This window comes from Thunnus thynnus, chromosome 8 (genome assembly GCF_963924715.1).
Source record: "Thunnus thynnus chromosome 8, fThuThy2.1, whole genome shotgun sequence".
Classification (NCBI taxonomy): domain Eukaryota; kingdom Metazoa; phylum Chordata; class Actinopteri; order Scombriformes; family Scombridae; genus Thunnus; species Thunnus thynnus.
In genome coordinates this window covers 5,109,734-5,122,276 of record NC_089524.1, presented here as the reverse complement: position 1 = coordinate 5,122,276, position 12,543 = coordinate 5,109,734, and the positions used below count along the sequence as shown (strand labels likewise).

General features: G+C 37.6%; 1 protein-coding gene across 1 annotated transcript; it reads right to left on the bottom strand.

Annotated features, from left to right (window-relative positions):
• Positions 1 to 1,766: 1,766 nt before the first annotated feature.
• Positions 1,767 to 11,784, bottom strand: rgs5a (regulator of G protein signaling 5a). Its single transcript, XM_067596189.1, has 5 exons — positions 11,625 to 11,784; positions 10,558 to 10,671; positions 9,159 to 9,220; positions 6,182 to 6,348; positions 1,767 to 4,650 (listed from the first exon to the last, which is right to left on the bottom strand). Exons 1-5 carry the CDS (start codon positions 11,666 to 11,668, stop codon positions 4,486 to 4,488), a joined length of 552 nt encoding a protein of 183 aa, XP_067452290.1. The 5' UTR covers positions 11,669 to 11,784; the 3' UTR covers positions 1,767 to 4,485.
• Positions 11,785 to 12,543: the final 759 nt, after the last annotated feature.

Genomic DNA, 12,543 nt, shown 5'->3' with positions numbered 1-12,543 from the left:
TGTTATATGTTCAAAATAAACATAAACATAATCACCACCTGGATTGTGTTCACAGGCAACATTTTTTCGAATGAATGTAGCGTCACTTTTATATCTCGCTCTGAAGTTGAAAGGAGGAAGTCGGGGTGGATGGCGGGCGTACAAGCGCAGGACTCTGATATCAGAGAGCAGGTTCATACCCTGAGTCCCAAGTGTGGTTAGGTTTAGACAACAAAAGCACTTTGGTTACGGTTAGTGATAGATTATCATTTTCTTTAAATGCTAATCAACATGTTATGCTTTTTTCTGTGTTAAACCAAGACAACGGACCTTTCCTTAACCTTAACCAAGCGCTGTCTGTGGCTGTCTGGTTTATACATTCAGTATCAACATTTTTGCAACTTGCCGAATACATTAACATTTTCTCATTATGTTGAGATTATGTTAATCCAGCCAGCATTGTATTTCTAGCAAAACGTATATGCTGTTGCAATTTAGTCGTATATTAACGTAATTTCTAAGAAGAAGGACGCAGCATAGAGTTAGTGGTGACAAGGACTGCAGTCACTGGGAAGAACAAATTCAGAGAAAATGGGGGAAAAACATAAAAAGGTTATTCTTTTGTTTTTTGCTTTGCATGTTAAAAACTTCTGAATATATTCTATTGTTAAAATAATCAATTTAAAATCAGTATAGGTAATACCACGTCCATGTCATAGGGAATGGACAAGTTGGGGAACATGTTATCCACTTACGAGTGTTAATGTCATCGGACAACTCAGGATGGTTGTATGATTACAGAGTTGGTTGTGTGAGGATTGATGAAATGGCATTACATATACAGATGGGTGACAAATTAAAGGAAAAACCGGTACAGGCCTGAATGCTTGACCCCTACAGTGAGGGGATCTGATTGAATATATGTAATATATAGTGAAGATCTCAATCCAATTGAACACTCTCCACCACCATCATCAAAACACCAAATGAGGGAATATCTTTTTGAAGAACGGTGTTCATCCCTCCAGAAGAGTTCAGAGACTTGTAGAATCAATTCCACAGCTGAGGAACACCATCAAACCATTCAGTGACCCCTAGTGAACCTATGAATCGGGGCATTGTCATCCTGGAAGAGAACATTCCCATCAGGATAGAAATGTTTCATCATAGGATAAAGGTGATGACTCAGAACAACTTTGTATTGATTTGCAGTGACCCTTCCCTCTACGGGGACAAGTGGACCCGAACCATGCCAGCAAAATGACTCCCACAGCATAACAGAGCCACCAGATCTCCTCACTGTAGGGGTCAAGCATTCAGGCTTGTACTGGTTTTTCCTTTGATTTGTCACCCGTCTGTATATGTGGGCTTAAATAAACTGAATGACAGACTCTGACTAACACGAGGCCTCCATGTTTGACCACGAACTCTCATGAGTTTCACAGTCCTAATCATTACTTGGATGTTGACATGAACAGAAACTGGTAATTATGATATACATACAATTTTTTTGAGTAGTTTTCCATTTGCTGCAGTTTTAAAGACTCATTCCTGGGGTTTACTCTGTACAGACACATTATAAATAGGCATCCAATGAAGAAAAACAAAGTGACAATTGAAAGTAAGATGTTTCCTCTTTTATAACAGTAATAAGACTTCGGGAAGAGTCCTTGCCAGCTCTCCATTCAAAGAATCTTGGATTCCACTGTCGTATTTATGAATAACTTAGACACAATTGTTTGTAAATAGTAGATCTTTACACGTAAAAATAAATACATCTTCAGGAATTGTATGCATATATATTTTTATGTGGTCGACTCCAAAACGTACATGCAAGGCTACATCAGATTATGCATACTCAGCACTGTTAAAGCCCTTATTGATTTTATTGTGATGTTGATTGTCAACTTACGTGACACTTTTATGACATCAGACTGGCCAATCCGTGCCATAGTAAACCCTGGTCAATGCTGTTTAAAATCACTGTTTCAGATATATTTGAGATGTGTTGGTTTTGTCTTTGCCAAATTGTCCTTAATTTTTTTTTTTTTTTTAGGAATAAATTCAATCAATAAGTTGAAAAAATATGTACTCCTTATCCCCTGATCTGCACTCTACTCTCAGTTTGTGGATTATTTGCAATCATGGGAACAATAAGGACTTATAAAATGCTGAATATCTAGATAATAATAATGTTCTTGTGTTGGTTATGACATATGCTTTTGTTAAATAGAAAAAAAACATTAAAAAGTAAGTATAATCACACTTTATGATTGCTACATTCAACTAACTGTGTATATTTAAGACACTTAAACATTGCACACCAACACCGAATCCACCATCATATCCATCTATGTCTTATCTGAGTGTAAAATAGGTGAATACCAGTGGTGTTACAGTTTGTAATAGTGAATAACTTGTGAAAGTGTAAGGTGTTAACCTGGAAAATAACACAGAAAGTACATATAGCATTGAGCATGACTATTATGTTTTTGTGTTACGGTCAATGTTAACATAAACTACAGTTCCGACTGCAGTGACCCCATTTCCTCAAACTGTGTATAATGACTTTAAACTTTTGATTTTTTAAATATGACGTGCTCTATGGCTTCACAGACCATACTAAGATTATTCTCCATAACTAGTATTAGCAGTCTACTACTGCTGCAAACCTGCAAGTTCTGTTTCCCATGTTTGTTTGTTTTTACTGGTATATTAGCACTAAAACCAGGTCCGGACCTTTTTAGTGACCCGACAACTTCAGTAATGACACATGGGAAAAATACTTTTTCTTTGTAAAAAATAACACTGCTCTATTCATTTCTTTTTCTGAGATTCCCTCCTACTTGATTTTCCCATCTTAGCAACTTGCAGTTTAGTGGTAGCCAAGGAGCTCGACCACTGAGCCAACTAACCAGCACTGTTCTCAAGGATGGCTCTCACAGGATGCATCGCAACTGAAAAAAAAGGGGGTGGGGGGGGGGTTTGGTGAAAATCCAAACTCAGTGTCTTTGTGTATTTGTGAGTGTGAGAGAGTGGAAGAGACAAAAAAAAAGAGTTATGTGATCATCATGCATTGATACTAGTAGAGGCTCCACTATACCTTTTTTATTACAATGACAAAATACTTGGTCCTCGCTGGAAATTAGGCAGTTACTATACTGATCTTAGGGAATTCATCATCAGTTTTCTGCCATAGACAGAAAATATTAGCTCATATTGTTTCCAGGCAGTGGAAATGGCATTATTATCGTGTGAGTCTTCTTGGGAAAAACCACAAATACAGGACTTGACGATCTTTTTTGGAGCAAAGCCAATGTGTTTCATGCAATCTCAAAATACTATTTATACAGTTTTATTTTTAAGTTGGGCAATTTTTGGATTGCATTTTTTTTTACAATGTGACCCCTCATAGAAGTTGCCTTTTCCAATGAAAAGAATCCACCAACTCCATCAATTTTTAGCCTCAAGGCTAATTTATGCTTCTGCGTCAAAATGTAGTGGTGCATACAGTAAGGCTGTCTGTTGTTTCTCCATGCTGTGGTTATGTGAAAGGCTTGGCTTCTGTAGGAGCTAGGTAAGCTGTACAGATACTGCAAAATTGCAACTGGTCTACTTGGTCTGCTTTTCCAGACCAGGTAGTGTCTGTTGATAGTTGAAGACTTAAGGAGTAGGTCACGGAAAGACTACCAACCTTCTTCTTACCTAATGAAGCCGTTTTCAGTGTAAACCTTCTCTTTCATGGCATCGTCTCTGCTCTGTGTCAGAGAGTGAACACAACAGAATGTAAATGTGATTGAAGCTGTGCTGGTGTGTATGGCAGTCAACAGGATCAAGCTTACTCCAAAAGTACTTATATTGCTTCATATGTAGACAGCTATGGCAAAGCTACAACAGCACCTTGACACAATAGTGTAAGTCAGGTATTATTTTTCTGGGATAATTTAAAAGAGAATTTTCATATGCATTCAAAAATTGTCCTAATTTCATCATCTGTTCATCTGTTTTTCATGAAAACAGTTTTTTAATGTTAATCCTGACTCTGTCTGATGATGTATGTGTGTGGTCCTGTACTTCTACCTTTATGAGAACCTTACTGGGGGCAATTTTGACAAATGAGTAAATTGTGGGCAGCCCTTATTTCGTTCAGAAGATAGGGAATCATTGCTGTCAATGGAAGGACCTCACTATAGGGTAGAAGTTCAAGAATATGTTTGTGCATTGGGTGGGGAAGGTGGGGCTGTTTCAAAGGCAGTCTTTCCCCTTTAGTTACATTTCAAAACATAATTTTCTTACCCTCGGATGTTTTGTATCTTTTGTAAAAAATAAAATCGGTTCTCGAGCTGCCATACACACAAATGATATTTATTTATTTATTTATTAGCAAATATTCAAATGCTAAAAAAAAAATTATAGATTGTCTCTTAATATTTTCATGTCGACTAACTGCTGTTTGAAACCTCCCCACCCACCCCCACCCACAGCTCCTCAGACTCCTGCTCCAGTTTAGTTGACCAGGAGCTCCTGGTACTGCTCAGAACGCAGGAAGCGACCGAAGGAGTCTTTCTCCATCAGGGCGAAGATCCTCTTCTGGGCCAGGTCGAAGGTTGAAGGGGACAGATCCACCAGATTTCTCAGGGTCACATCCTTGGTGAAGTGGTCAATGTTTACCTGTGGTTGAGGAAGTCAGGGAGTGCTGTTAGAAACAACTAACATCATCACACAGAAGACATTAAAGACAAATGGGGAAGCACAGATAGTAGATACAAATACTGCTAATAGGGATGTGAAGAGAAAGAAAGATGATAATCCCCCAACATCATAATTCAATTATTCCATTTTAGGCAAGATAAGATGAGACACATCATGCATTGTACTATTTAATTTGTCACTGCTTATTTCAGCTGTCCAGTTTTCATGTTTATTTAAAATCAAATGTAAACATAAACCACATCAAGTCCCGCACGGATGCCAGAGGAAACTTCCGAGAAGACGAGCTACCAGAAACAGCAGATGTTTACAGCAGCAACTGTAACTGGCTTGAAAACAAGTCAGTGACTGATTGTAAATGCAGTTTCTAAAATTTGAGCTGTAATAGCCCAGTAAGGGTGAAATACTCAAATCCTCTGTAAAAGTAAATGTATACAATGGAAAAACACTTAAAAATAAAAATAGATGTGAAATTAAACAAATATTAGCAGTGAAACGTGCTCAAGTTTTAGTGTGTTTGAGTGTGTTTATAGGTTAGATGTGTGTTAGCATATACCGTAATGCCAAGTTGTATTTTAACTCAGTTCAGAGCTGTCAGACAAATGCAGCACAGTTAACTTGTTTTATTATTTTTCTATGTAATGTAGAAAAATGTAAATACTTTGGAAAATGTATTAAGCATGTGTGTGTGTGCGTGTGTGTGTTTTCTCATGCTTGTGCTGTTGACTGCGTGCAGAGACTCGGTACATTCTCTGTCTGTTACCTCATCTATTTACTCATCAAGATCGCCTCTATTTCGGCTCCACACATGCGTTCACTGATTTTAAAAAAGAAAAAGATGGAAGCAAAATGGAGCAAATCAGTATAAAGGAAGCTAGTTTCTCTCCAACTATTTGTACACATTAAGCTGTTCAGTAGTAAAATGTAAAATTCAGACTACGTGATGTAGCTTTTGTTGACAAAGTCCCTCCTTTCGTGCATCGCCAACAGACATGTGGGAACATGGATTATTTTATTTGGAACTTGAATGTTTGGAAGATTTAAAAATATGATGGAACGCCATATCTCTGCATCAGTGTTTGGGTTTGTTTTGGGTTACAATTTGAAATTCAGTAACCCCAGTAACGCTCGGACTCTTTGACAGTTTTTGGGGCCGACGTGTTTGTCTTTGTCTTACTGGTGGTTTGGTATCAGTTTGGTCTCGGTGTGTTCAGTGGACAGACTGGTTCGCTACGTGCAAGTGTGGTAAAGTGGTCAATTGCCTCCAAAAGAGGCAGAGAATTACTGTTTTAAAGATCAGTGGTCTGAATCCGTTATTGATCTTTAGAGAGTGAGACTTTGATTTTATATTAAAGTGGGAGCCCATACTCGATTTATTTCACATCTTTTAAACCACACTACATGTGATTAACTTGTAGAAGAACTATTTTTTCCCCCATATGGAGTTTAACTGATAAAATGGGGGGAGGGGGGAGTCACAGGAGACCCTGACCTCTCTGGGTCCCTCAGACTGGATGAAGTCCTCGTAGATCTTCTTGGCCTTCATGCTCATCTTCACAGGGTTCTTGGTCTTCTTGAAGTCCTCGCAGGCTGTCCAGAACTCAATGTTCTCATCACTGAACTCAGACTGCAGGAAGCTACGGAAGGCAGCAACACCGTCTGATGAAGAGGGAGAGGCGGTTGTTAAAAAAAGAGATAAAATAGATATGTTAAGGAATATAGTATAAGAATATAGCCCCTTTTTAGTAGGTAAATGTGCAGTTTTATGTGCCGTTTCAAGGTTTGAAAAGCCCCCCGAGTCACTTTCCATTTCCATAACTCTAGTTAAATACAAAAAAAGTAAATACAAAGTCATTTTATAAGAAATATTTTGAGATTTTGGGAAATACACTTATTGGCTGTCTTGTCAACACAACTATATCTCATACACTGCTTCCAGTCATCTAAGGAAAGCTAAATGTCTGCAGACTCTAGCTTCATATTTAGTGAACAGACATGATAGCGGTATCAATCTTTTCATTTAACTCTCATCAAGAAAGCAAAAGAAAGCACATTTCCCTAAATGTAAAACCATCACTTTAAATCTGTTTGGGCGTTGTTGGAAAAAAGGCAGCAGAATTAAAAACAATCACCCCTCAGACATTTAAAAAGTGCAAAATAGAAACAAAACCTTTATTTGGACAAATATAAAAGCATAGAAGTTATCCTGAAATAAGGCTCCAAAATAAGGCTAGATAAAACAACAGCTCATTTCAGCAAAGACCATTGTAATTCAACACAATGCCTGCAAAAAGCTCCCATTGTCTGACAGAGCATGTGTTACAGATGATAAGCATTCTGCTATGGCCTCAGGCTTTATCTGCAATCTAAATGGCTGGTTCTCTTCAAAATAGCACTGAGTCGCAATCAAGCTACAGCTCTTTAAAAAAAAAAAAAAAAAAAAAAAAAAGACCTTCAGTACAAGGGCACACTAAAAAAGAAGCACACACGCACAGGCACTGATGACAAGCTGTTTATGTATCAGCACGGCAACAAGCTGCAGAAAGTGTAGCCTCTTGTACTGTGTAAGTTTAAATTACTGCCCCCCATCAGGTGAATAAGCTGTGTAATCTTTTTAATAATGAAATGCTAAAACGGTTCCTTTAATTAAAAACTGCACAGATATCCACTTGAAAATAGGATTATGTGCAATCTTTTTTATCTGAGTTATACATTATGCATTTAATATTGCATAACATACAATGCATACAGTTTTTAACTTTGAGGTGGAGGAGGAGGAGGGGGTAGCTGTATGTCTGAGAGGTAATAACTCACTGAGAATCCCATGGGAATTAACAAGGGAGAACCCATAAAGAATAATGTTAATGTAAAATCTCATGTAGATAAATAACCGCAGCCCAGCAGTTCACGGCAACCGTGTAATAAATCACCGCCGGTGGAACCATTTAGACTTCTCCCCGGAGATGTTACCATAACACACATAACCTCCATGGACCGACACACATGCAGATACATACAGATGTTCATGCAAACATGCAAACACAGGAGAAACATACATCACTCTGCCCTGGACTGTGCTGAAAGAGCCACTTAGAAAAGGTCTTTTGCCACCCACTGAGCTCCATGGAGAAAATGTTCTTTTTTTACTATCAGCTGGTCAGTAACATCTGTTCGCAGGTCTGTTTTGATGCACAGGGGGACACTTAAATGACGTATCAGCAGGAGAGTTTACACGTACCGTTAAACACCATTAACCATTAGAGTTAATCATCAGTCTTGATCACTCTCAGGCTTTCCGTGCACTTTGTGAAGTAAACATTAGAGCCAGAGGTTGGTTTCTGGCGTGTATGGTGGTTATAAACCTGTTTTTCTCCTCATATGCATTGCTTACATTTTTCTCAGTCTACACATACAGTATAAGCTATCTTAATGTAACATTATTTCCTGCAAATTATATGATTATGTAACTTTTCTTTTTACACCAGCAAAATACTTACACCATCTGTGAACATCTTAATTGTAATCGGATATTTACTAAAAATCCATGAAATGTAACTTATGTTAGTGAATCTGTGGTAAAGGTCAACTAACACCACTCTAAGAAATAAGTTTGTCTGGTGTGAGGGGTTCCTAGATATGCGATCATTTACAAAGAAGATATTTCAGTTGCACAAAACATAGTTTTTTAATTTAAAAAGCCAAATAACTTAATGAGGTTGGACATAAAGTTTTGGTCATAAAGTTATTTTTGTTTTAATTCTATAAAGACATATTGGAAAGTTAGATACGCCTGTTCAAACAGTCTAGTAGCCAGACACCAGACCTCAGGGGACGCATGTTTTCCTGTTTGTGAATGGTTGAAGTTAAGCTGAAGTCCCAGCTGTTACATAATGACGACCTCAGCATGGGACAGTGTGAAATAACGGTGCTTTCTTTGTTTGGCTGTGAGGAGGGCGACAAAGCAGAGACACTGCAGACTTTTTAATAATAGGCTACATTCACAGTTGCTGAAACATGTATTTTTTATTTTTTATTATTTTTTTTACAGGCGATTTCTCATTGTGGGGAAAGAATTGATTGTAAAGTCTTTAATATTGTTCTACAGTAACAATGTATTTGATTTTAAATTAAGTCACATCACACAATCAAGATAATGCATTCAATCTGAAGATCTACAACTCCTGGATAGCAGTTCATCCAATTCATCCTTTAAGCCTGTACTTGTATTAATCACATTTTGAGGACAACAATGCTGTCAAACTATGGTGTCCATATAGGGACAAAAAGCCTTTCGCTCAAGTCTAAATTTTAGTGTTAAGTCTCAGTTTTGGTTAAGGTTGGGGTAAACCTCTAGGGAATTAAAATAAATCAATTCAGTGGTCGCTTCAGTGGGAAAAAAACTGTGTTCTTGTGTGTGTGAGAGAGAGTGTGAATAAAAGAGTAAGAAGGAGTAAGAGAGGTAAACCTACAGCTGTTGTTTAGGACTCGGTCCAGATTCTCACGCCACTGAGCAGCTTCCTCAGGAGTAGGCCTGCGCAAAAAATACCTCAATTCAGTCAACAAGCCTCAATAAAACCGGTCAAAAGCATCTCAGTACAGAACTTTGCTCAGCCTTTCTGTATTGTGCACCAAAATATCACATTATGGGGGGAAAAAAACTTCTATATCTGTTCTTTAGGTAGCATAAAAAAATGTGGTTTGCAAATGATGTTTGCAGCACAATGTGACAAGTGTGATGTGATGAAAATACACTAAAACTTAAAGCCATTCACTGCATACTTGTTCACCATTGTACAATATGTCACAATAAACATTATGCATTCTACATAATAACCACAGAAGATAAACGTGAGCCTCACACTTAGCTTTAATCACTATATATAGCCTACATTTGATGTACTGTATGTCCCTAGTCTCGCTTTGCCAGACTGCATCCTTTGATCTCGTGCAGGTTCTGCTGCAAGATTTCAGTCTGGAAAACATCCACTGAGAATTGATTGCATCTGGTCCTCTATGTGTCAGATATTGACGTGCGAACAATTTAAAGGAGAAGTTATAGCTGTAGTGAAAATGGTGATGATGATTCTGAAACTGCATGGCCTTTCTCTCACCTCTTAAGAGAAAGTTTCCAAAGCAGCTGCAGAGTTTTCAAGTGTGAAAATTAGAAGGAAAGACCAGTGACAGGCCAGCGAGTAGTACTTTCATCCAAACGGGTGTCTGAGTGAAGGACAGGACTGTTATCTATCATGTATCGTGCAGCCTGTTTGATATGATCTCAAGCAAATGCTGAAAATTCATAGAAAATATTTTTACAATCACATTATTCAAGATCAAAATTACTGTTGTAAGGGCTTATGCAAATTACAAATATGTCTAGTAACCGAATATGCTCTCTAAACTGAGCCTCGATGGCTCTAAAGGAAACAAACACGTTGCCAGAATGCTGTCAAACAAAATCAAGTCTCAACTGAAGCAGCTCTGACCTTTTTACTTTTCAGGGAAAAATATTTTGCTTTTATTAAACTAAATCACAAAGACCCATCTCTATTTTAGCAACCCAAGAACATGCTATATCATTTTCCATCAAATGCTTAGGTTTTAATGATTTTGTAGAAAAAAAACAAAACAAAATTGTACAATTTCGGCTACATAAGAACAAAAAGTAGTTTTCCAATCTCATACATTTTAATCTCCTCGTCTACTGACACTGACATCTGAACCCAGTCAGTGTCTGGAGAGGTCGAATGTCCCTTTAATCTCCACATCTTGTACCTGCTCGGGGCTCTACGCTGCCGGTTTAACATGCAGGCAAATGTTTCCCTCCTCCACAAACACTCTCTCTAAGTCAGAGGGAGAGAAATGACTCACTTCTGCAGCTTCTCCGGCTTCTTCTCAGTCTTCTCCGGGTAGGGGATGATGAGATCGATGGCATTTTCCGGCTTTTGCAGCAAAACTCCCAATTTCGACTTGATCTCTTTTGCCCTGGGAGACAGAAAGCAGATGTGGAGATGACGGCTTGTGTGTGACAGAAGTCTTTGTTTTTATGTATCTCATACACGAGAGAGATAAGAATCTAGTCATATTGTTTATATAAGCCATCATGATATTTATCATCCTCTCACCGACATGCCTTTGGTATTTATACAAGACACTAAAGTGATATTTATGAGCCTGTCAGTTGGCTGATTAATCAAATTCAAAACTGCAGTGTGAATTCTTTACAAAAAAGGTTTCATGTTTTAGTGTCTAAGGAGTCAACAGATGGGAAAAATAGCAGAAAAGGCAAAAACAAAATGAAATGTAAATATTGTTACTGCATTTATAGCTTTTTTACTTTTTTACTTTTTTGTTTTAGCTGCAAGTTTAGTCTTGAAATTCTCAATATTCAATGTCACATGTATATCCATTAATCTGGTTAAACTTTATGAAGTTGCATAAATTAATGCAAAAATGTTGCAATATAACCCAAAAGGTGAAACACTTTAATCTATTTTAGTTATGCTTTGACAACCTGAAATTGTTTTTTTTTGATTCTGCAGGTTTAAAAACCTCTCTAACCATAACATTTTTCTGACTCTCTATCTCTATCTGCATAAAAAAAACATACAAGTAAGCTTAAATACTGGTGTAACACTACTAAAATATGGTTGTTCAGCTCATACTGTGAGGTCTGTTTAATAAAGGATTTCCAGAAAACGAAAGAAATTCATTTTAGGAAGTAAAGGGTTCACAAAGATTAACTTTAAGCCTTTAAGTTCTTCGATAGACTGAGAATGACAACAACATGGATTCACAGTTTATGTTCTAATCTATTCTGACACAACATGATCAGTATGAGTCTCAAGTGTAGTCAAAGGTTTGTGGATTTAAACCGAGTCAGAGGAGTAACACTGTTAAGACATGACAGCAAAAGTAATGTAATGATGAAGTCTCACCTTTCCAGGCAGGTTTGGGGTAAGGCAGCTAATCCCTTACACATTTTCCAACTCTTCCAGTCGCAGTGCTGAAGAGTGAATTCAGTTTTTCCTGTTATAACACGCTGTGAGTTTCAGAGTCCCTTTTGCTTTCTGATTCTGGCTTTCAGCACATGGGGAGTTTTTATACAGACGCTCTTTGGGCTGTGGGCCAACAGCTAAGCCAATCAGACTGGAATGTTTACAGCCCGGGCAGCTGAGGAGCCCGGCTGAGGAAGGGCGGGTTTTCATAGGTTAATGGCTGTTTGCTTTGAGGACTCAATTAACTAATAGACCAGGGACCAGTGTGCAGGATGGAATCAGGAATAAAGGACTGTGATGAAGTAACTGATTTGGGGTGATAACTTTATATATGTAGCACCTTAAGAACAGTTACAAAGTGCTTTGAGATAAAGTTTTGTTTCCTAAAGAACTGCCATTAATTACATTGTGTATAACCTCCACATCCATCCACCCTTTTGTTTTTGTAGATTTTAATTAATTTTAATTAACATGCCTTGATGAATGCTGGTACTGTAAAATTTTTCTTTCTTTTTATTTGGTTGATCATTTTATGTCTTGCTGCTGGTTTTCCCACAGAGGTTATTAATAGTCCATCGACTCTACACACAGGCTCAATATATATCATATCATTGCAGTGTAAAATTTACTTTTATGGCAGCCCATTGACCAATTTTTATTGGTACCATTTTTTTCCTTAAACAAAAGAAGCCAAACTTATCAGATGTTAAATGTTGTCTAAACACAAGCAGCTATGAATTTACAACGTCTTCACCTAGCAAAAAAACAGGAACTTAAAGACAAGGACATACTTTTCTGTACCAAAAAAATATTTATACCCTGTTATACCACATTACACCAACAGCTGTTTCTGGTTTCA

Coding starts and splice junctions, on each gene's coding strand:
- rgs5a (XM_067596189.1), bottom strand. CDS start 11,668: ATGTGTAAGGGATTAGCTGCCTTACCCCAAACCTGCCTGGAAAG. Junction 10,672..11,624: donor CCCCAAACCTGCCTGGAAAG/GTGAGACTTCAT, acceptor TCTGTCTCCCAG/GGCAAAAGAGATCAAGTCGA. Junction 9,221..10,557: donor AAGCCGGAGAAGCTGCAGAA/GTGAGTCATTTC, acceptor TTTTTTGCGCAG/GCCTACTCCTGAGGAAGCTG.